The 25777-nt window shown below is 38.9% G+C and overlaps 1 protein-coding gene across 1 annotated transcript in view; it reads right to left on the bottom strand.

The window, feature by feature from the left end:
• The window catches only part of LOC105929256 (phospholipid-transporting ATPase ABCA1), a 26950-nt gene extending 1173 nt beyond the window's left edge, over positions 1-25777 (bottom strand). Inside the window, 17 exon segments of the mRNA XM_036134095.1 lie at positions 152-411; positions 1260-1481; positions 1670-1892; positions 1997-2173; positions 2268-2476; positions 3791-3985; positions 4733-4849; positions 4937-5076; positions 5182-5425; positions 11986-12075; positions 13514-13705; positions 15446-15567; positions 18740-18858; positions 19056-19197; positions 20035-20128; positions 21663-21771; positions 25551-25777. Of these exon segments, the coding sequence (XP_035989988.1) occupies positions 152-411; positions 1260-1481; positions 1670-1892; positions 1997-2173; positions 2268-2476; positions 3791-3985; positions 4733-4849; positions 4937-5076; positions 5182-5425; positions 11986-12075; positions 13514-13705; positions 15446-15567; positions 18740-18858; positions 19056-19197; positions 20035-20128; positions 21663-21728 (2612 nt within the window). The 5' untranslated portion in view covers positions 21729-21771; positions 25551-25777.

Raw genomic sequence — 25777 nt, 5'->3', positions numbered from 1 at the left:
CCTTCTTTGACAGAGGGGTGTTAATGTTTGATGTTCCTCCTCTCAACACCAATATGAATTTGTGGAAAGGGAAATACCAAGGCTGGGATTACCGTACTGACCTGTGATAGAATAATTTGTTTTACAAATAACTTAAAATTCCATTGCCCACCTTTCGCTGAATCTGCAGATTCTAATTGTTGCCCGTTTTGGCGTGTTACAGGGCACAACCGCCTCGATGTATGTACCAGGTCATATTCCGTACAGCACTGTCAAAACAAACAGCATGATGCAGATAGAGGTGGTCAGGTTGTAGCTGTCCTCCTCCAGGGGGCTCGCGAGTAGGTTTGACCACTGGATCCCAACGCCTTGCTCTTCAAACAGGGCGAAGTACTCGCAGCCAAAACCGAAAGCAACAGGCGACAGAAGACTCTGAGAGAGAAACACAATATACAGTTTATTTATTACAAATTCTCTATGATGCCCGTGTATCATTTCAAGTCTAGGTGAGGGATATATAATGGCAATGATTTCTTTTTTTTTCATGGAAACACGAGTAGTTGCTTAAGGCCACAAGAGACATTAATAAAGAATCTGCCCATAATGAGAAATCATAGTTCTGGTTTCTCAAAGTCACCAGTGCGCAATTACTTAACTTTAATTAGTTAAATGTAATCAACATTCCATGCTCATCTCCTTTAGCCACAGCACACCTCTATCTTAGACACTATCTTTTTGGGAACGTCGGCAAAGAGGCCAGGGAATCTACATACAAAAAAGATAAACTATCTACACTCAACTAGTTGTCTTAAAGTTGGCCATAGGGGAGGAAAAAAAGTTTTTCTCCAGCATCATTCATTACCATGTTGAGTTTGCTAAACACTATGGGGTCTTTGACTAGAACTCTGTGCTGGTATTAACTGAACCTTAGAAGGTGGACATTTCTGGCAATAAACACACCAGGTGGGTTTACAGCAATACAAAGAAGTGAATATGTGGAAAAACACCTTGTACCCAGTGTTAAGTATGGTGGATTGTCTGTAATGCTGTGGGCCTCTTTCTCTCACAAAGGCCCTTTGGTGGACGTCATTACCAGCCGAGATTTTGTTGAAAATCATTTCTTAATATGTAATTTTTTTCACCCACCAAATTAATAATATCCTTTCAGTGTAACATTGTGCTACATCTATAAAATCTGAATTAACTTTGAGGCTTTTTACACATCTGCACCAGGCGTATCAATAATTGTTTACCCGTGTCATAAAATCTCTGTCACTCACCACAACAAGCTTTGCTCCGAATCCCACGTAGTCTTGCCAGGCGACACAAAGAACGTAGGGCAGGTAGAGGGTGAAGTATATTATTCCTCCGCAGGCCGCCGCCAGGTTGGCACGAGAAAACAGAGTGCTGATGAGAAAACACTGCATGATGGTCACGACGCCGAAGGATCCCAGGAAAAGAAACACGACGCCCGAGTCGCTGTATGGCAACAGGTTGCCCATCTGAGGAGAGAGCCGGAGAAAAAAAAAAAAAGGAGGATACAGAATAATTTGATATGTTTTCCAGAATTTTACATCCCGGGAATTGTGGGAAACAGTCCGTATTAAAACAAACGCAATAAGCAGCAGTCATCGTCATACAGGAATCTGTATGGATCTATTTTTGCACGTGATTGTCTTCATTAACACACCTTCAGCAAGACCACCAGTAAGCCTGCGCTGATCAGTAGTGGGATTAAACTGCTGATGAACCAGCTCAGCCACAGGGTGCCATTGTTCAGTCCCATGATCCTCATGGTCTCCTTCAGCCGCGCCTCCTTCTCATACACCACGCCTTTAATAATGATGGCCACAGAGTACATCCATGCCAAAGTCATGAAAAGAGGCATCGACCGGCTCATAACTCGTAGGAATCTGAAAAAAAGAAAAGAAAAAGGAATAAAATATTTTTAGTTGCAAATCTACCAGCTGTTTTGTACATGAAAAGTTTTTTTTCCTTCTTCAAAGCATTTACTTACATGTCATCGACGTAGCAGGGGTACGGCATTTGTTGAATGTAGATGCCCGTCTTCTCCTTCGTGCCGGTGATGGCTCGGATAATTCCTTGTTCAATGACGTCCTGCAGGTAAGAAAATCCACCCCAGACGTACCGGAGGTCCTCGAAGGGGTCTGCTCTGGGACCAGGATCCCAGTATCTGTAACGTAACGGGAAAGAAAATACATGAAAAAAGCTGGGAAGCTTGCAAAGGGATTTACAAGCAGACAAACAGTCTCGACCATGGCACTCACCCGTCTTTAATCTTGTTCGTCCTCTCCACATTATCGATGTCCATGCGGATTTTGTAGTTGACGTTGGACGGCAGGTCTGTGCTGTTGTTTGGAAGGATGTCGGGAAACACGATTCCAGCCCAGAACTTCTGGTTATTCAGAAGACCCATTGACTTGTTGACCAAGCGTTCCTCATTGGCAACTGGCTCCAATTTGTCCAAGTTCACACACTAAAGAGGACGGAGTTGCAAAAAGGAGCGGAGAACTGAGGCAGGCAGTAAAAAGGTCTTAATGAGAAAGTTAAAAACACGGCTGCAGAGGTTCGGATTTTGTGATACTGATCTTATTGTTGTACCAATAAAATTACAAGAGATTGTAATAATTGTTTGGTGAGAAACTGTCATTGCCCTGCAGCCCATTTCAATGACCAATCCTTATTTGGAAATGGAAAACAACAATTTATGAACTCCTACCCATTTACAAAGTTCATGCTCCATAGTTTGACACAGAGTAACCACTGAAGCTGTTTATCTAATCTGTTGAGCACCCCCCAACATATCAGCCTTTTGTGTTTTTCTGGGATGAACTGAATTGGAGCTTTGATAATTATTAAGGATTCGGAAAATCGAATTCTAAAAAAAAAAAATACAGCATAGGAACCAATAATGTAGCAGACAGGGGAGACTGTTATGGTTAATTAGAACTGTGACATTGACTTTGACGGATAACAGCTGTTTGTACAGATTATATGATCCTCTTAAAGAAGTCAGTAGGTCATCGGGTTGTTTGGAGTGAAGGCTAAGTCAGAAAAGTTACAAACACCTGAGTATTGGTGTGAAATGGATACATAACTGATATTCTTTCTTAAGGAACAAACAAAGTATTAGAAGGAAACAGCAGACTAACAGTAGCTTTAACTTTAAATGATTAAACATGAACTGAGGAGCCTATCAGTCTAAGGACAGGCAACAGAATGGAAAGTGGATAATTAAGAAGGTGGAAGGTGATATTTAAAGAAATCTCCCGGCTAGACAAACAAAACAAGTATGAAGAAACAATACTGACTAAGATTGGGAGGATTTATGGCTGACCTTCTATTTTAACCAAATTACCAGTGAAAATGCCAATTGATACAGATCAGATGGTTTTGATTTAGTTTGATGAACTGTGCGATGCAAAAGAACATTTAATTTCAAGGTCTGCAATAATAGCTGTGCTGGCATCTGAGGTCAAGCACTAAAATCCCTGGAAAATGCATGAAGAGTTTATGGGAAAATGACCTAAAAAGATAATTAGCATTTAACCCCCTTTCCCCCAGTAGTTGTTTGTCAGTTTTATCTCTAAACAGAATATTTTTTTTAGAAACAACTAAAGAACCATGCAGCCATGGTGTATTGGCAAGATCTTAAACTCACAGTTTTATAATTTCCCATTTCCACCCTTGAGGACAAACTTCGTCATGTAAAAAGAAATCCTTATATGCTCTAGATTACTGTTTTGTTGTCTCGAAGGAAAGTAGAAAAAATAAATCATAACTGACTAACCTCCATAAACTGTGAAATGGTCTTTATGGCCTGGTCCGTTTCGTTGAACGCATTTCTCCATGTGTACGCAGAGCCCGCAGGTCTTTGGTCCTCGGAGGCTTTTGTGAGGAAGTCTGCCACATCTGGCACCCGCCACTCAGTCTCACTGAGCTGAGTGTTCAGAAAAGCAGCGCTGGCGTTGCTTTGGAGCAGGGACTGGAGAGAGACAGAGTGGTTTATATGATTTATGTCAAGCAACAGTACATAAACGGAAACATTTGAACGGTTACTGCATCCCTTTTGTGTTTTAGTTTCGGCTTCTACCTGTTTTTGTGGTTTTTGACCTGCATCTGCTACCATTTGCTCATTTTGGTATCTTTTACTTCTAGAAAAATGCAGCCTAAGATATTTTACAAGCAAAAAAAACAAACAGCAGATAGTCATGTACAGAATTCAAGTACCTTTGAAATTGTCACCGTTTACCACTAGGTGGAAGTGGTGTTCAAGCAATTGATTAAAGAAAGAAGAAGTGGTGAAAACTGGGTAATAGGGCACAAAAACAACAAACAAAAAACAAACAAAAAAACATGCTATAAGCTCTATGCCAGCAAAGCAGCTGCTGCTCTGGACAGAGGAAGTGGTCCAGTGCTTTGTGGGGATTGACTCTGCTGTGTTTACAGAGTGCAGGTTGTTGTTTTGCATGTTTGAGCTCTATATTTTGTATTTTAAACATTACTTTTGTATGACTGGTTTTATTTATTATTATCATCTACATAATATATCAATGCTCTTTCTTCAAAGCTTTAGAACTTCTGGTTGCATGAAACTAACCCAAAAGAGAAGACACTCTCGGTGAGGATAGATAATTATATGGATGCCCTAATGTTGCTTATGTTTTCAGGCTAAACAGGAAGGATGCAGTCATGCTCTGTTTTCAGTATTGACGTCAGCATTCATACTCACCCTGACTAAGTCCATCTCCTCGCTGTTCTCCATGAAGTTCCATAATTTGGGCTTCATTTCCTCCCACATGCCCCCCAGGTCTCTCAGCACGCCCAACTCCTGGAAGGTCTTATTAACCTGCGAAATTGAGGGATGTAGATTACCGTCAGTACTCGTGCATGTAATTCGGATTACAGGTTTAGCTGGGGAGGGGGTCAGCTGAACCTCATGGATGATCCTCTGTGTTGCTGGAGTGTCTGGGGTGTACAGGATCTTCCCCATGAGAAGAGGTTTAAGGGCTCTCCATATCATCCTGGAAATGGGGCTGGACTCAAGGTTCTTCATCAGGCTGTTACAGTAGGGAGCTGGAAAAATAAAGACACAGCCATTTTGAGGGTTGAGCCGATGGAAAATGGTCAAAAAACAATTGCATAATGATAAAAGAAGGGGGTAAGGCCTTGGATGCTTACTGGAAGAGTTGTCATAAGTGGAGACGGGCTCACTGTCAGTGTCATTGCCGCGGTGTCCAAACAGAGCTTTGTAGTTGTTGTCTTCGTACCAGTTGAGGGACTTGATTTTCAGGCCGCCTCCCTCTGGATGTCCGCAAACAATACGCGACACAGCTTGGTACACCTGCTTCGGAGATCCTGTTGAGTTTGCAGTCAGATACAGGATCTCCTTTCTCATTTCTTTCCAGCTCTTCATACTGGCAAGCTGTTGAGAAAGACACACAAACATTAAAGGTTTAATAAGAGACGCGGGAGTCAAGCACAACTAAGTCCTAAATTTGGACACAGCAGAATAATGCACTTAAAAATGTATAGTTTAGTCATATTTCCTTTTCTTTCTTTTTTTTTTTTTTACTAGAGATGCAATGAAGCTGAAATCAATGAGTTTCAAATCAAATGAGACGTCTACAATGTCATCAGGCTGTAAGAGAGAGCAAGTCTTCAGCAGGTAACAGTAAGGCTGAATGGGTTCCATCAAAGTTGTTATGTTTTGCGCTTTAGAGCTTTTAACCTCTGTCTGTTATAGCAAACTGGAATATTTGGAAATGATAGCAGCCTTTTAGAGATCTAAGTTAAGGTAAGGCTCTTTATCCTCAAAGGAATACGCACAAAGACTGAGGTTTTAGCAATGTTAGCTGTGATCCCTCTGCTAAAGACAATGTGAAATGTTAATAACATAATCATTCTGTCTTGGTATAAATAATTAGTAAAGTGCTATTTAACAGCAACTACTCTCAAACAAGTTTATGTTATGTGCAGAGGCCACTTCACTCAATAGTTAATGATCACTGACTGCAGGATAGCTAACATAATTTTAGGTTGTGTTGTTATATCTTTGGAAAAAAATTAAGCTATTAAAAGGAGATCCTAATTTGCTAAAAAAAAAACAGTATTAAGCTTTCCAGAAACTAAGGATTGAAAATCTACCGCAAAATTCAGATGTCTATTTATTACCAGATACAGAAGGATATTAATGTTGTTTACATCTCAAACTACCACTTCTTTAAAAAAAAACAAGTATTTTTAACCAAAAATTAAACAAACAGAAAATACATTTGTCATACTGGGGTGTACAAATTTAACAGATTCCCGTTTTCTTGCATTGTGCTTACTGCACAGATCATTATTTCAGCTTTTCTCAATTTTTTCACACCTCTTTTCCAGATTGTTCAGCGTTCAGGAAACCTCAAAAATCTCAGTTTCACCTGTACGGAGTTGACAGTCAAGACGCGAGATGTAAAAAAACCCACAGCGGGCATATTATCGCTGCCCACAGCTCGACTTAAAACAGTCATGTGCAGGGCGAGCGGCATTCGGTACATGTGGTGCTCTGAGAGGTGGAGACACTTAACACTTGACCGTCTGCTCGACTAAGATAAATTTAACTGCTGCTCCCAGTCGTCAGCGTGAGAGAGGGTCTGCATTGCTTTCAAGAGAAGAGGTTAGATAACATGTAACGTGACACAGCACAGTGTCTTTCATCAGAAAACAGCCAGCATGCCGAGTGTTTACACCACAGCAGGAATATTGCTGCTCCAAAGCAAATCAACAGCTCTCAAGCTGATGAACGTGTGCCGACGCAATGTTAGAAATATGCGCGTTTAAAACGGGAAAGAATTTTGATATTTGGAACAAAACAACAGACAGCCCTCTCCTTTGTTCGGGGATTTCTTATAATAATGCTCGACCAGAACGTCTGTTTGAATTGCAGTCTTTGTGCGAATCTGGCACAACTCCGTGGCTGTGCTTGTTTCCATCCAAGAACAATTTGAGTTTTTGTTACGTTTGGGTTTTCTTAAATGCAAGAAACGAGAAGTGGCGTTTTACACCGTCAGCAGTCACGCGCATTCTTAAATCATAGGGTTGGTTGCACGGCAAGGTTATCACAGGTCAAGTAACAAGTCTGCACAGGTTTAACAATGTTTCCATGCTGTTCAACCAGACACGCAATTAGGGCAACAACCCATAACAGGAAAGGAATGAAAGGAGGAGGTTTATCATTTTTTTATATAAAAGGAAAACAAATAAAAGGATGAATTAGAAGGAAAGCTTTTGTTTCCCCGAGTGTGAAGGGGGAGGAGGGAACTTGGGTTTACAGTAAGTATGGCTTGTGTGGATGATGGATAGAGCATCAGACCTATTCCTGGAAGCAAGGAAGCAAACAAGAAAGCAAACAAGAAGGTTAAAAAGAAAGAAAAAGCAATCAAGAAAGAAAGAAAGAAAAAGCAATCAACAAAGAAAGAAATCAAGAAAGAAAGTCTTGCTGCAACAGAAGCAGAATATGAAAAAAGAGGAGGGTTGGAGAACAAAGAGAGGTTACTATCGGCCATTTCTCCTTACAGGCAAACCTCTGCAGGCTCCAAAAAGAAGAGAGTTTTTTTTCCCTTCCCGACTTTTGTTTGCGACTCCACGCTCTCAGACAAAGAAACATATTCACGCACCAGGATATGGAAACATTCTGGTTGTTACATAGCAGATAAAACAGTGCTCTTCTTTCTGCATATCTATCTATTTTTTGCCCTTAAGGTCTCAACTAAATATTCAAAACACATTTTAAAGAAAGAGAAAGTGAGAGTGAGGCTCTTTAAAAATGGTCGCCTTGCAGCTGAGTCTGCAGCCACATCAGGGTAACATTGTTTCCGGTGATGTGTTTTGTCTGTATGCATCCGGGTGAAATGGTGCAAGGTGTGTGTCGTGTGTGTGCATAAATGCTGCATGTTGTGTTATACTTGCGGTGCATGAGGTTTTCTGCGTAACTGGTTTACTTTTGTGGCTGTAAGTGCATTCAAAAAGTCTCAGCCTGTACAGATGCTTACATTTGTTGTTCCACCTAAGGGTCCCAACATCCTCTTTGCTTTTCTCGCACAAATAAAACGGCACCCTTCTGAGTGATGCCTTTTTACACCACGATATGCATCTCGGTGACTTTTCATACCAAATCTGTGCTTCTAGGTCTGTGTGAATGAAAAGTGTTTCGTGTGACTGAGAAAATGTGTCATTCCCTTGAAGGCGATCGCCCACGGCGACTTGCTGAGGTAGCAGGGTGAATAATACCGACTGAATGCAAGCATGTAGATGTGCGCACTCGCATGCACAGACAATAAGAGATGGATACGGAGAGACAGGCAGGCAGAAAAACAGGATTGCCCTGGAGTAACCTCACAACAGAGCCTCTGTGAGGTTATTAAAGTTCAAGTTTCCACTCCAGCACACAGCTATTTAGACCACTGCAGAGCAGCACAATGGCTGATAAAAAAAAAATTACATTACCGGCACGTATATCAGATTTCGCCCACATTTTTCCAACGATTTTGAGTATATTTGGTTAAGTTTAGAAATGCTTAGGAGCACGTACGACTGCCTTTGGCAGCCATTTCTACTGGGGATGCAATAAACAAGGCTAACGTTGGGGATGTAGGGGAAGTCTCTGTTTTGCAGCAGGAATGGCAGAGGAGTTTATCTGAGGCCAGTTTTTGTTTTGATAAAAAGTGCAGAGAGGAAAGCAAAATAATGGTCAGCATAAAAACCAAGCACTGGCTAAGTCTCAGCAATTTGTCCTTCTGTTAGACATTTTACCTTATCGTGTGTTGGCTAGAAAATGTCTGGAAGGATGTTCTCACGCGCAGCTCTTTCAAAACATATCAACGATAAATGGATGTAAGAAAACAGCCAGTCTGACCCTGAGATTTATCTATGTTGTGGATGTAGTGCTTTCATCCAGCAGGATTTCTGCAATGTCTTTCCAAAGGTTTTAATCTCTTTAATTAAATTAGCTTTAAATGATCTGACATTCTTGCACATTTTCACAGTCATATTCAATACGCTGGAATATTGATAAGTTGAACTCAATACACTAAGTGAAACACAATTTATGGGTTTATTACACATACTGATGTTTTCAAGGCTCTGTTGCTGTTAATCATGCTGATTTTTCTCTTCCTGTTAATGAAAATGTAACATTAAAGATTAGAATATTCCATGAGGCCCATAAGAAAAAAGTACAGACATGTGGGCCTAATGAGAAAAATGTTAAATACCTGATTTATGGTTGTCATTTTCAAAAATTACTTTTAATCTGACAATCGTCCTCAGAATTCATAGTTTGTTTTATTGAATGTGACTAAAGTTACATCTTAAATTTGTAGGTTTGTTTATTTTCCCCCATAATTTTAACATTACCATGCTACTGGTTTAACGCATATTTGTTTGTTACAGCATCCAATAAAAAAATATAAATTTAACAAGGTGTTGCTTGAAAAAAAGGCATCAAAAAAAACTTTTGTAAGAGACAATGGAATCACATGGAGTCAAAAACCACCAACCTAATTTGATGCAGCTACATTCAACTTGCTTATGAAACTTAAAATATTTATAAACTATTTTTTGTAATGCATGTAAGCCATAAATTTCAATAGGATGATTTTAAAAGAACCCAAAAATTCTTAAATTCAACATTTCTCTCAAACTTGGAGATAACCTGTACAGTTTATTTTCATTATTTTACAAGTCATATGTAAATAGGTTACGAATGTTATTTTTAAATTATGATTATGCGAATTTAAATGTACATAAGGTTCCAGAAGCATAAAAACTGAGAAGTGTCCATGGCAACAAACAACTTCTACCATACCTATGTTTTTAACAGGTCTGATAATCATATTATCAATCTAATTATCTGATGACACAATATTTGATTAGGTTTAGTGGGCAAAGAAAGGTTTAATATATGTCGAAAGCCACTTAGGGAACTGGGTGTATGGCATGACTTCTTTGTGATTCTCGTTACACAGACACACTGTTCCTGTAAGTGGTTCTATTTTTTTTTTACTCATGTTACATTCTGATAGTTCTCCCAAAATATTGAGATAAAACGATCAGTAAAGAATATCTCATTTTCTCATTTCCAAACAAGGTCTCACTCAGAAAAAAAGATGTTCTATGACCACATTAAGGCCACGGTTCATTTTGTTTTCCACAGAATAAAAAGTTTGGCCTGAAGCACATCACAGGGGTTACGAGGTTTAATTTTACCTTCTAGTCTGTTGCACTTTGCTAGCAACAAAACATCATTGCTAGCATGCCAGCTGCTCCTTTCTGCTCTGTAATTTTCACTAAAAATTTTAACATATCACCAACAGAACAGCGATTTACTTGTGCAAAACATGCACATTTTATTTTTCTAAGAGTTGCCCCTTCACACAGTTTCATGCAAAAAGAGGAAATTGGTATTGTGCATAGACAGAAAGGAAATTATGACTCAAAGGTGAAACATTTGGATTGGAGAGAGAAGAAAAGAGCAGTTCTGCAAGGAACTTTCAGCTGCAGGAAATCCGAACACACACACACACATACGCACAAACACACACACGCACACACACAAAGACAGCTGGGTCTTTATGTTTTGCCAGATCAGCAGAGCTTGATCCTGAGAGAAAAGGGGGTAGATTGCTGCCTCTCTCATTTCTCAATGCGCTCCAACAGCACAGGCTAAGTTACATTAGCTTAGTTCAGGCATGTGGCTCGGCGCGTTTGCAGTGTCCTCAGATGTAACTTTCTGTTTGAGAGTGCATACAACTTGGAGGATGGAGCACCTGCTCAGGTCTCACTTTCATTTAAGATCAAGAAACATATTGCCATCCTTCTATGAGTCCAAATGTTCTTTGTCATTTGTTCACAGAAATGTGCTCTGTAAAGCACTTTGAACCGCCTTGCTGCTGAAATGTGCCACACAAATAAACTTGACTGGACTCTGAAGGGGAAGCTAGGTCAAAAATATATAATAAAAAAAAGATCACAGTAGATAGATAACACTTTGTTAAAGTGGCTAAATGTTTCCAAACCAGCAAACACAGCCTTTCAACTTTTTTTTTTCAAAACCCACCTGTCTGCATCACACAACCTTTCTAACTGATGATGATCGTGAACTAAATTGTCATGAAATGCTGTAAATCAGAAGGCTAAAATGTGTTTCTTCATTCATTTTAAAAAAGGAATTTTAGATTTTTAATATTAACCATCATATTGAATACATTTGTAATCATTAAATAATCTGCAAGTTCTAACAATATTAACTTCTTTGTATAAGACAAATCCTACCTAACCATTTATGTAAAGACTTGAACTCAAGATGTTTCTCGAGTTCAGTTCTGCTTTTCTTGCTGGTCGTGCTTGGCAAGGATGCAGTAAGGTTGGTATGTTTACATGGACTGCACTAACAATAAACATGCCAATTTAAGAAAGAAACTTCCTTCCACAGGTCGTGTGGTTGTGGGTGTTTCTGTGTTGGAGGTTTAGCTAGTTTAGCAACAGGACTAACTGTAAAAAAAAAAGCAAACTTGTTTGTAAGCTGAGCTTCTTAACCCTGAGGCTGTGATTGCATGTGAATGTCACATCTTAGCTGTGCCAGAATTACTTTCCACCTTGTTAGAATAGATTTAACAAGCTTTTCTCTCTATCGGTGATATTAATCACAAACCAGGTCTTATTCTTTTTGTTCTTTTATACAAAGGAGTGCAAACCATTGACTTGCTAAGCTGTCGTATAATTCCTGCCCTGAAATGTAGATTAAAAACTACCCAAATGAAGTGTAGACAAATTGTTACACCATTACCTTTGGTTAAATTCTAACAGTTTATCAGTGTAGCGAGGAATTGATTTTATTCACAAACACGACAACTGAACTTTGGATACAAATAATTCAGATGTCCTGTCGGTACGTGTCACTGTGTGGGTGGTAATGTGGGCACTCTTCTGTCGTTCATTTACCTCGACCCCCAGCGCTCCAAGGCTCTCCAGAAGGTTGTCGGTCGCGGTTGCAACTTCTTGGACCACTTTGGGGTTGGACCTCACATCCTTCTGTCAAAGAGAATAGATAGCAATCAGTTGGTGCAAGCAGTTAACGCATCTTAAAAACAACTTAGTTTTGAATTCTTTTACTTCAAAGTCCTTTAATGGAGGAGTTTATCCCTGTTAGTTTGACTGTAAAAGTGTGGAAAGCCTGAGTTCTTTTAAATCAAGATTAAAAACACATCTGTTTAAAATTGCCTTTGACTGTTCTAGTTAAACAGTTTTACTGTTTTTAATGTTCTTTTATGTTACTACATTCTATCCCTACTTGCTTTTATTCTATTTTCTATCTACATTTTATTATTTTGGTATATCTTAATCATGTAAAGCACTTTGTATTGTCTTGTACTGAATTGTGCTATATAAATAAATTTGCCTTGCCTTGCCTAGATGGGAAAAGAACTGTCATGACATTTTAAGAGAAAAGATGTGAGGTGAAAAAAAACTGAAGTCGAGAAGAAAAGGTTTGAGTGGATCTGGGCTTCTGTTTTTCTGTGTGTCACTCTGGGTTCTGGGTTCTGTTTGTACGTGTGATTTGAGTGCTTTGATCCATCATGCTAAGCTGCGGGGTGCTGGAAATTTGGACGTTTGATAAAGCACAGATGTCACTGAAAAGAGAAAAGCCTTCTACGAAAAACTCACTGTACTCCAGTGAACTCTCAACTTTCTCTCTCTAACATGCTTACTTTTGTCTCTTTTCCTTCCTGCCTTATGATTTATCTCACTCCCTCCGTTTCGCATAGCTCACAATCAGGGCAAAGAGGGGAGGAAACTGAGTTTTGCAAGAGTTCTCGGCCTAACACAACATTTTTGCCAATGCGCCAGAATTTCCACTGTTGTGTAATGATTTTGCAAAGCATCCATGGACTCAGTTTTGAGGACAATGTCTGTTTTCTGGGAATCTTACCCTAAATAAGCTAATACTTGTTCTCATGGGAGTAAAAAAATTACCAAAAAGGCATCACTTTTCCTACTCTGAGCTGCCAAAAAAACAAAAACAAAAAAAACTTGAAGTACCAAGCATATTGAGTATCGTTATTTTTTTTAGTTTTATGGTTATTCTCAATCTTCCTTGGTTGCTTTTAAGTTCAGTATAGCAGATTTGTTTTGTTCATCTTATGCCATCTTTCCTTCTAGCGATCAAATTCAGGTCAAACGTTTATGGGACAGGGGAGACCACTTAGGAACAGAGGAGGGGCGGCACCAACCAGGGAATGGAGGAAATTCTTGTAAACAAAACATTGTTTGGAGATGAAAGACAACAAAATGTCAGGAGTTTTTTCACACAATGAATATTTGGGTTGATCCTTCATGACTAAATTGTAAATGTAGCACACCCAACAGCTTTGGGAATAAAAAATACAATCAATTAATGGGAAAGAGTATTTTAGTTTCCATGTCAAATCGAGGTTGATATAAGCTATAAAGTAAATTTCATCCGACTCACCCGAATCGGTTTTAGAAAGTCCAAATTGGAGAGGAAGTTGTTCTGAGCCTTGTTCAGCCAGTCACTGGATGATTTGCAAATGATTTCTTGAGTCAACTGGGACACGTTGCGGTCTTCAATGTGGACAAACTCCTCCAGAGGTGTTGTGTTGCAAAGATCTCTCAGATGGAATCCAAAACCTTTTGTGAGCACCTGGAAAATAAAAAAGTCCAAAACAGCCCAATTTATCTCAGAATATTTTGACTCAGAATATGTGCTGAATCTATAAAGAGTCCAAGTGAACTCAATTGACAGAGAAATATGATTAAAAATATGCAATAAAAATACAAATGCAAGCCTCCAATGACCTCTGATCAGTTGCCTTATATGATGTTGCCGATGGTCCATGTTGTTACTACTAAATAGCAAAACAAAAGACAAACCTGAACATGACCTGTTGTTCTATAAAAATATGTCTAATGGTGGTTTGCTTTCAGCTTTGAAATAGGCCTTTAAAAAAAAAATTGCCTTTGTATATTAAAAATATACAGTCAACTTAGAAATTAATCTTATTAACTTAATATAACATTTTTCTTCCCCCAATGATTTTGCAAGCTATATTGCATCAAAATGTGATAAGAAAACCTTCTGGTTCAAAAGGGAGTTTTCTTTGAGATTACTTTTGGCTCATTCGGCGTAAAAAACAAAAACAAGTGCTTAGACTGGACATAAAGAACAAAATTATGAGTCGAGTAAAAAACAACAGTGGAGTAAGGAGTGGTAATATAAACACGGGGACAAATGATGTACTCAGAACTTCCAAGAAACTTATTTAATCACAATTTGTGGGCAATCGTTTTTTTTGGAGGGAGAATCGCAGCAGAACCAAGTAAGGCGGAGTATCAAGATGTCTTTTCCTGGAACGTGAGCCCACAGGGTCTTTTTTTTTTTTGCAACACCATCCGAATATGTGTGTTTGTCTCTAAACGTCCTTGACCACTCTGTGCTATCCCATCACAACACTTAGACAACATAATACGCGCGCAAACACACGCGCTCATACACAGCCGTTAATCTGTTCGTTGGAAAAACATCAGGGCTGAAAGCCGCCGGTTGGGAGGATTGGGAATCATCCTAATCGACTGGCAGAGCATTCAAAACATGTTTTCCTTCGAGAAGACATGTTTATGTAACATCAGCCTGTGTGTGTTTTCCCCTTTCTGCATGAGAATAAAATTATGCCAAGCTTCATTCCTTGCCCAACAACAATGGGCACAGCAATGAGAAGGTCCCCATCGTTCATTTCATTCCTCTGATGAAGCAGTGAGCTACGTGGTGAGACATCCGCCTTCTGTGATCAATGAGTGTCTGGGAAAGGGGGCGGCAGGGGGGGAAGAAAGGGGCTTGGGTAGAATCAGATGGTGTAACGTGTTTTTGACTTAGAGCCTCTGTCTCTACACGTGAGGGGAACTGAGGGGGAGGGGTAAAAGACGGAGCAATCACGTGACCGCAGCCGCAGAGCAGAGGTAAACGTACGGGTCTGGGCTAGGGGAGGAACGGCTGTATTGGTCAGTGAATGCGACATGAGTCACTTAAATGTAGCTCGTATGAATGGAAATGTTGGGGTACAGAGAACGTCGTTTTAGCAAGTAACAAAAACAGACGGATGCTGAAAAAACCATCTATCCTTTCAGCTAAGGTAACAATAACAGGAAACCTGTTGTTTGGAGACAATCACGTCAAAAATCAAAACAAAAATAAAGAAAAATAGACGGGAGCGGGACCAGTGCCCAAATGTGATCTGCCCCCTGGGTATTAAGGGCTTAGCTGTACTCCAGCTGAATCCTGCGATCCCAACAGATACGGCAAAGCCAAGGTCATTAGATTTATGCACAACTGCTGCGAGAGTGGGGGAGACTGCCTCATATGGGAATATTAATACTATTATTTTACCTTCTCCAAATTGACGTCGGCCTCCAAAACCTGCTTCAGTGTGTGATGAGAAAGCGACGCGTTGTGGTGCAGAAAGTGAGAAAGAGTCTCATCGTCTCTCAAGAAATCTTTCAGCTTGAATCCTAAGAAAAAAAAAATAATTATAATACATTGAGTCAAAACCTCTGGACACAAAAACTCCCCCAGAAAAACAACAGAAGAGAGGAAGTTGGCAAACTCAACTATACGCAATGTTCATCCAAGTGTTTCAGGGGGGTTTGAGGGTTGCAAAATAACATAGGGAGTAACACATCAATGATGAGATAATCTTTACAACATATGAAATGGATACCTAATTTTATCTTATGATTATGAATCCCTTCAACCACGTCGATGCTGCTGAGTCTACAAATATACACACAATCAATGCAGTCAGAACGCTCTTTGTGCTTTGGTGCAAAGAAGTCAAACTCTTTATGAAACTGGCTCGAGTCAGCTGACCAGTTGAGGAAACTCACACGGATCCACACAAAAACCCAGCTCTGAACAGAAGAGTTTGCAGATTTTATCACAGGGCATCCAACTTTGGTCCAAATACCCCATCCTTCCTCACAAACGTTTACATTTAGCTTTTGTCGAGCAACCTGTTTTAAATTTTTTGTCTCCTGTGATTGTTTTGGGGACTTTAGAGGAAAGCTTGGAGAATCAAAAAACAGGAACAGGTCAGTAGACTAGCTGTGACTGCTTTTTTTTTTTTAAAAAGCCATTCTTTATGACTTCTGGTTGCGCTTCCAGGCAGCGGCTTAGAGCGTACGTTTTGTTCTGTACGCACTTTGTACATACAAAATGACAAATAAAGTTGTCTAAGTCTGTCTAATGGCCCTTTTTCATCAACTAGATTCAGTTGTGCAAAAGAAGATGAGGTCTACTCTGCTAACATTTGAAAGGGACATTTCAAAGTTTTGCTTTAAAATATATGCAGCTTTGACTACTAACATGGCTCACCACCGTCAGGGTGTGAATGACTGATTGTAGTGTAAAGTGCTTTGGGGTCGTCAGACTAGTTAAAGCGCTGTACAAGCACAAGCCATTTACCGTTTTACTGACGCGTTTCTCCTTTAATCCCTGTTTATGCGCTTCCATGTTGTTCCCTTTTTGTACTGATCAAATGACATCAATACCCAGCCACAGGAAACACTTGGCTTAGACTGAAACCCCGAGGGAGGAAGTGAAAGAGAACAGAGTGTTTCTAACCATTTAAGAGACACGTGTATATATATATATATATATATATATATATATATATATATATATATATATATATTTTTTTTTTTTTTTTTTGTCCTGGAGTGTTTAGGCCACTTGCAAATTCTGAATTCAGCTAATGCATCATCCATATTTTGGCTCCAGAATTCTTCTCCAAATATACCTGTGCATTTGTCCCTGGTGCCAGCTCTGTGAGCATTAATGATTTAAACTCTCAGCGGTTAGCAGTCAGGGAGCTGTAATGGAGGCTAATCAGCATCCCATTGGGAAGTTCCAACTCCCGGGGAACTACTAACAAATACCCAGGAGGTCATGCCATCATACCTTTGCTAAAATTGATTTTTTGTTTTTTATTTTCATACAGTGACATCCACATCCTGGTTAATGTGTGTAAATTGGCTTAAAATAATATACTTTATTGTAAAAGCATAACTGAACATGCTGCTGCAGTACTCTAACAGCAGTGGACACTTTTTCCCCTCACCATCCTCCACACACCAGGGCTCAGTGACTAAATAAACTTCAGTCCTTATCCAGCCATGTCTCATATTTAGTTCCTTTAAACATTTTCCTTTTTGCTCTAACTGTAGATCTATGTAGCTACTCTTCTGTCATATAAACATTAATAACTATCTGCCTTGAAATGCATGTTCCCTTGTGTTTCCCATTTTGAGGAGTGGGATCTCTTGATTATAACCGGGTAAAAAGCTTTGTGAAGCTCTAAAACAGACTGAATAAAAATATTGCAGATGTGTCTTGCTAAACCTATTTCAGTTACAACACACGTTGTACAACCAAACCCATCACCAAAGTGCAAGATAATCTATAACTTGGGATATAGTAATATTTGAAGCAGAACATTTACAAATGCAAATAAGATTTTTTTTTTTAGCAGTAGGTGTTTAAAAAAATACATTTTAAATCCCCTAACAATAAGCCATATCTCACTTAATGTTTAAAACTTGGAAAGGCTTTCAAGAAGTGATTATAGAATGAGCTTTACCTCTGGGCTAACAAATTAGCAGTAAATGTAAGATAAGTTTGGTTACATAATTTTATAAAGAAGACCTTACATGTTCAGCATAACATTAAAATAGGGTATTATGAGACATAAAGTCAATACCCTCTCATTTCTAGAGAGGATATGTACAGAAATGACTGACATTCAGTGGATAAATAACCGTTGTTTGATATTTTTGCACTTCAAATTATTTTTTCCTCGTTTGTTACACAATATTCTTCCTATAGGATAATTTTATAATCAACGTTTCTTCCTTTGTACTGTTGGTGATTGGCATAATGCATTTGTTTTTTGCTGTGCTAAAACTTCTTCAAAAGTAAAAATGTAATCACTGACATAATGAATGAAGGTGTCTGGTGTGATTTTGGTTTTGGTACCAAGTTCTTCATTAAACTTTATCTCAATCTAGTGTAAAGCGTTTTGGGTGGTCGGTCTGACTGGAAAGGTGCTATATCAGATTAGCCCATTTAAGTTCTTCTGTAAAAGCGTTTATGGTTTTGGAGAAGGAGCTTACGTCTCTAAAACCTTCGCTAGGCTGTCAGTAACTGGGACAGGACGCAGGCATTTTCTAGTAAAAACAAACTCCTTAATCTATGCTTTGATTACACTTTGCTAGGGTGGAGTACATAATTTTACATATTTCCTGTACTGTACTCCTGACAGCACGTACGAGCCAAGCGCCACCCCTTGCCCCCAACACATTTGCTGAAAAACCAGGACTCCAATGTTGAAAGAATGTGATGGCGATTACTCAGGGTACATCGGCTGCAAATAATTTGTAGCAACTCACGTTACATTGGCTTTGTTTAATTAAGTGTCTACAGCGAAAGCAGCATTAGAAAAACTACCTTGGGCTCCAATAAGTTTGAATTAGCGCCAAGGTGGTGCAGCTGATGAATGGGCGATCAATAGGAAAGAGAAACTTACAAAAATGGCCAGTGGGACTGTAAGTAGCACATAAAAAAAAAAAAAAAAAAAAAAAAAAAACAGAGGATACAACAAGCAGATAATTAAAGGCGCGTCCTTACGAGCAGGGTTCTCCTGAAGCTTCCTGAGGGCCCTCAGCATTCCTTTGTAGCCTTGATAGCTCTTATCGTTCTGTGTGTACAGCAGGATCTTCTTTGCATCATTAAAGAGTCGGGAGATTCTGGTGACGTCAGCGAGCAAAAAAGGGCAATTAAACACAGTTGCTACAAGCTTAAAAAAATAAATAAAAAATCTTCTAAAATGATAAAAAATAAATCAAAAGTACTATGCAGGTCAGCAGTAACGATCGGGCCGCAATGTTAGTGTTATTTCAAAACTGCACAAAGGAAAAAAAAATCTCTTAATCAGTTCACTTACATAGAGTCATTAAAATTTCCAACGATGCCTGGACTCTCTCCAGGGGTCGGATTACGAAAGCAGGGATTGTTGGCGTTACAGATAATGCCTTGTACCCAGGGTAGGGTACCTGCAGAGGGCATGGCCTTGTTAGGGAAGTGGCCTGGAAAAACAAGCAAACATTTATCATGATAAGTTAAATTCCAGAATGAGTAAAACATAAATGATAATGTTACATCCTACAATTATCTCATTGCTAATAATATCATTGCTCAATTTATTTGTTTTCTTAATAGCAGTTTATTCAAATTTTCCAAAAAAAAAAAGAAAGACATTTTTAAAAAGATTATTCTACTAAAGGGGGAGTCAAGAAGGTTAAATAACACAGTATAATTTTGCAGGTTGGTGCTTTTATTCCCAAGAGTGAGATGCTCTTTATTACTTTGTATTTTAAAGGCTTTTGGATACTCTGAGTCACATAACTGTTACGTGGCAGAAAGTTGAGAAAGCGACTGCCCCTTTCCTGCAGCTGATGTCTAGTCACAAATTCACATAGTGCAAACCAATATTGACAAAGCAGATAGATCTTTGTGTGTGTGTGAAGAACAAGGACCTTAGACGGATACCATGTTGATCTTTCCAAGAAACCAAGCATCCAATGATTTGTCTAAAAATAGCTTAACGTTCTTGGATAAAATGTATTCTTAATAATGCATCAGTATGCGAAGATGAACAAAGATGAATCTGACTTACTAAAGGTTATCTGAGGTATGCCGCAAGGGTCTGTGCTAGGTCTTCAGATTTGATATCACTTATAAGACATATTATTAAACTTAAATGGATAGAAAAACCATAAAATTTATTTGAAAAAGTTTGAAACAGCTTCTCAGTACAGTTTTAAAAATGTTTTCAAATAGTAAAACTAAATGCATAATATTTGGTAAAAGGCAAAAAAAACAAAACATGGCTCAGTCTGTTCAATTTGAAAGAGTGGACTTACATTCATGTTGCTCAAAGGGTGGATAATATATCCGGACCGATATCAGGATGAAAAAGATAAACAAGGGCCAAATGATCTCAATCAGCAGCTGGATCTAAGGCACAAAGAGTGATGAAAGGCATTAATCAAACAATCCTGGGCACAAATCACTTACAACGCATGAGTTAATCAGGCCCTAACTGGTCTGTTTCTTTTATGCTTTGATCTTTGCAAATTTCTCGGCCTCATTTCCACAGCTTCATTTTAAACAAGCAAAATTTTGAGCGTTTGCTGCTGGTATACAAAAAAAAAATAATGCTGTTTAGGTTTTTCACTTTGCTAACAGTAAATCTCACCATGAGTCTGCATATAGTATATAGGTCAGGAAACCGCATGAGAGGGAGGCAGCGACGGGGAGATCTGTATGGGTTTTGCCATCTGCACCATATGGCCTTTGAGCTTCAGCTCCCGGCTTGAAACAGCAGGGCAGACAAGCGGTGTGACGGATAAAGAACAGAGCCGTTGTCTCAACAATATGCACTGTATCCCTTCTGTTAGCGGAGGCTGTTTGGGAAGTCACGCGGCCACAGCTGCCACTTTGAGGAGCTGCTCCAGCCTGATGGACAAGTGGCCTAATTGTATGCAGACGAACTCTCCTCTCCATATAAAGGAGCACTTATGTTAAAGTGTCAGACTGAATGTCATTTGCATAACTTTGAGCATGTGGGAATCAGCCGGCACATGATAGTAGCCAAATAAAAAGATCTACTTGACAATCATGTCATCCCCACATCTGACTCAGTCAATCTCTGCACTGTAGGGTTTTTCGGTCCAAATGTCTCGGAGGACAACAACATCATCCCCACTGATATGAGCTACCCACTTGTGAGAACAACACGTGTGAGTAAGCACACAATGTCCTTTTGGTCAAAAAAACAAAGCAAAAAAACTCTGATTTGAAGTCAAAAAATGTAAATTAGTTCAACTAGTGTTTGGAAATTATCCAACAAGACAGATATTGTTCTTTTTCTATTGTTTAGTGAATAAAATAATATTAATAGAGAGGCATTAATAAGACTTTCTACGGCCAGTTCAGATTTTAGTAATTTTTTAAGTCGGATTTGCTGAATCCAGTTTTGATACCACACTAACAAATACAGTTAAAAAAAGTGCTACAATTTTGTATTTTTGGAAAATGGAGGAATTACAACATTATGCTAATGTATGCATCCAAGCATATGTCCTTAAATCTTTGTAAGATTTTTGTATAATCAAACAATGCATTAGAGGACACACTGTCTGAGGGGTTAATAGGCTGAAAATTGTAAGAATGAAATGAATAAGAAAACCCTTTTTTCAATTGAATTTTCTGTTCACCAATAAGAGCCAATCAGAGGCCCTGGTTTATTAGCCACTGCCACTTTATTGGTGCATTTCTAAATATTAGCTCCCTTACATAAGCAATCCTATCATACTCAGAAATGCGAGAGAAATGTGCCAAAAAAGAGAACGTCTTTAAAAAGAAGAATTTTACAAAAGGAGAAAGAGCAGAACAGGATTTAGATCATTTATACATTTATTAACCAATTATAAGTTATACATAAATGGCTTTACTGTTCTTGCAAATCGGTGATTAATAAACTACTTACAGTTTGTCTTCGTCTGTAGGTGAAGTTCTTCCACAGCAGTAGACCCAGCTGAGTGGAGACTGCCATGTTGCCGTCTTCCTTTCCTCAGAGAGCCAACCCCAGCTCCGCACTGAGAACACCCCAGAAAAGACTGTGTTTAAACACAACAAGCACCAAAAACGCAAGGATGATGCAAAACCAGCAATCCAAATCACCAAATTATACTTTTGTTGTGGGAGAACTAGTACGACAAACGTAAGAGACACATGTTAAGCCTCTTCTATTCAGCTCATTCAGCTGTGTTCTTGTGAAAGAAGACATTGGTCAATTAACATAGACACTCTGACGCAGAAAAAAATTATTTGAAAAACAGAACAGAAAGTGTTGACACCAACAAACAAATATCATAGACACGCAAGTGTACCAAATGTGGTTGTAACAATTTAGCAGGCCTTGTACCGGAAAGGAAACAACGCAGGGGCTTGAGAAAGAAAAAAAGCAAGTAAAAGGCTCAAACTGGCCAAGCATTCCATGGAAGGGGTAAATAATCCTAAAAATAAATAATTAGAGCCAAAGTGCAGTAAACCGCAGAAAACGATAAAGCTGAAAAACAACGCGGGCACAATCACCTGTTGAACAAAACTCCTCTGACCTGAAAAGCAGACCCGCCAAAAATACCAGCGAGGCTCAGCAAAATCTAGCCAAATGCTGACTGGAATAAGGCTGCCGACTCCAGCAATTTCAGCTCCACTTAATGTAAACTCATCCGTCCAAAGTTCAAGCAATTCATCTGAGAGGATGAGTGGGAGGGGAGGCTGGGGGTGGGGTGGGCTGGAGGGGGTACTTTTCAGCCTATTGAAGTTTTCAGCAGAACCTTCTTATCCTCGTTGGCTTTAGCCAGTTGATACCTCAGAACCAAGCAAGTTAGTCCATTTGGTGTAAATGCAAAATGTACATAAAAAGGTCCAGCTCATGACTTTCCTCTTGTCTACTCTTTACAGAATCAATGATTAAACAGCTTTAGTCAAATGCTTTGCCCTCTGATCTTTCTTTTTCTTTCTTCCTTGATGTTGTGTGATTTTTTTCTTTTATTATATTTTTGGATATTTACAAAGTGAAATATGGTCTGATCAGACCTGTCTTTTTTTAATTTATGAGAAAATCTGCTTTTCTATTTAAAACGCATGTTTATTTAATTTATAAACTATTTGCATTTTAATGTTATTTGAGGCACACACATCCACCGTGAAAATAAAATCCATCAAAGAATGTTTGACCAGCGACCCAATCTCGTTTGGTAAGAAATCTTGACGTACTCCTTGAATGAAATTTAGATAAGAAGTTGTTGACCTTTCACCTAGATACATCTCCCACTGATGAAGTTAATATACATTTAAAAGCAAACTTGAATGCCTACTGCTTACCAAGCCAGACTCCATTTTATTCATAATGTTCCACATCTGTATGTGTCCGAATAACAGTCACGTAGCGAGACTTCCAGTTCATTGGCGGACGAATCGAGGCCGCCCTGTTTTCCATGCAAAATGTCCTTTATACAGATTAAAGCTGATTGGCTGCAGTGGACAGTGGGACCATAGCACGGCATAGTCAAGGACAGAGTGATGTTCAAACATAACGTGCTGGACTGATTACTTGCTCAAAAATCTACTGTGCAAAATCTTCCAACGTTATGACTTTAAAAAAAATGTTTCTCTGAAAAGAAAAAGATCAAACTTTTTGTAATTATTTTACCGCTATCCAGGTTACATGAATATATATATATATATATATATATATATATATATATATATATATATATATATATATATATATATATATATATATAAATGCAAGGATTGATTCCGGCATTTAGCCGTTCTCGCTCTTTCTCTCTTTGTTACTTTGGATACCAATATGTTGGAGGAAAACGTGAACAAAATGTGATACAGACGTGAAAACCCCAAATAAATAAATAATGTAGCAATTTCCATCAGTATTTGCCGTGAAATAGCAGGAGCCTGGCTCGATCCACTGGAATGTTCAAAATGTCATAATATAAACTAACAGGAACTTTGAGATCAACGAACAAACACGGTGACCCAGGGACACTATCTGCTGTGTGGGTACATCTGTTTCCTCCAAGAGTCACTTGATTTGTTGGCAACGACACAGCGCAAAGAACTGAAAGAGCAAATCAACCGAAATTCACGACATCATTAGACTGATTCAATTAATCATAGCAGAACTGCTTTATAAATCCCTACAAATGAATCATCTGACCATGCTTTGGGCTACTGCTTCATAGTGTGGCATAAAGAAGCAAGCCATAAATAAAGTAGAATATGTCTTTGTATTTAACACTATATAACAATCCTTCCTCCTGCCTTAGTAAAGCGCGTCATTTTGATTGTTTTCTTCAACGTTGGAACCGGTCTGTTTTTTAACCGAAAATCCTTAGAATAAAGGGGAGTGCGTCACTTTCATCCCAAGGACCTTAACTGTAATATTAAGACTAATTTCGATCTGATGCAGCGAGTGCTTTTCGACTGCATTACGCGTTTGAACGGGACAAACAGTGCCTCGAAATCTTCACGTCGTGTGCAGAGACAGGAGAAAAAAAGGGGGTTGTTTAGCTCAATTACTGGTGCAGAGCGAGGGCGCCTCTAGTGGTATAAAACAAGAGAAAAAAATATCATCTTTATGCTTGTTTACCATCATTCCTCGCTCACGTGTTACATCACATTAAGACACGATGTTTTTTTTCTTCTTTTCTTCAACGCCATTGTCTTTTTTCTTATAAAAACACGTCACTAGGACAACCGATTACACAAAAGTTGTCTCTTTTTCTCATATTTGGAGCAAAAAATAAACAAAAAAAGCATAGAGTCGTCGAATGGTTTAGATGATTATTTTTTTTTTTTTGCTCCAAAGTACCACAGGTGAAAACAAAACATTTAAACGACGTGGCAGCATCGCAGTATGGATGTTATGTCAAATGAAATGGAGAACAAAAGAGGGAATATACAAAGTAAAAAAAAAAAAAAACACTAGTGGCACACTAGTGAAAATTACTCAAAAGGTAGAATAATAAGACAGACAAGAGTCAAATGACGTGTTTTTGAAAGGTGCATCTAGCTGTTTATGATATTGTCAAAAATGGATCGTCTTCCAGACTGACTTCTGTCCTTCATCTCATTGTTCTGCTGAGCCGGGGTTACTGTCGGTCATCCAGCTTAGCGGCGCTGACCAGCAGCATCGTTAAGGCACACAAAATAGAGCGACGAGAACGACAAGCGGCCCTTCAAAGTAAAGCTAAAGGTAACTTCAAACACGTCCCATCAATGATTAATTCGCCTTTTGCCACACAGTACGCCGTCTTGTTATAATTCCCATGGTAGGTAAATAAGCATCAACATATGTTTTCAAGTTATGCACATTTATGAGGCTGTCATTCGGCATTAAACCAAGTGGTTGCAACAGAAAGTATTTTATTCTCGAATTATCTCACCGGATGCTGTGTGGTTAGGTTTTCTAAATTTACTGTAGTCTGGAGTCGAGAACGACTAGAGACGCTGTCGAAATAAGAAATTAAGAGGCTAAAAAAAAATTATAATCAAAAATCAAAAAACAAAACAAAAAACTTGATATTCGTCACAATATCAGCAAAAATGCATGGTTTTTGATTTAGACAAAATTAATAAAAGTGGCAGATGATTACATTAGCGCAATTAAAGCACAGTATTTTGTTTACAACACAAAAGTGTTTCTCCCCCCCTGCTTCTTAGCACCAGAATTAGATAAACAGACCACCAACATGCTCATAATCAGACAAAAGGCTGCAGTTAAATGTGCGGCAGAAAAAAAAGAAATGTACGTAAAACTCAAAGCAATGCATGCAAAGTCACAAACCTTTAGTCTTGGTGTTTAGTCGTTCTTCTGCTTGTCATCAGTTTGAAAGTCCTTATTTTCCTAAACAGAAGGGAAAACGAGGCTGAAAACTGCGTCCCCCTGACGCCGCTGTGCTCCTTGCTGTTCTTTGTCAATGTCTCGGAAAACTGTTTTTTCTCCCCAGGCAGGCTTTTATAGCGCAGCTCGATGCGGAGCGCAGATGAGCAGCAGAGGTAACTAACGGTCAC

This window comes from Fundulus heteroclitus, unplaced genomic scaffold (genome assembly GCF_011125445.2).
Source record: "Fundulus heteroclitus isolate FHET01 unplaced genomic scaffold, MU-UCD_Fhet_4.1 scaffold_74, whole genome shotgun sequence".
In the NCBI taxonomy this organism is placed as follows: Eukaryota; Metazoa; Chordata; class Actinopteri; order Cyprinodontiformes; family Fundulidae; genus Fundulus; species Fundulus heteroclitus.
Note: the sequence above shows the minus strand (reverse complement) of the source record. Positions and strands in the feature narration are given on the sequence as shown.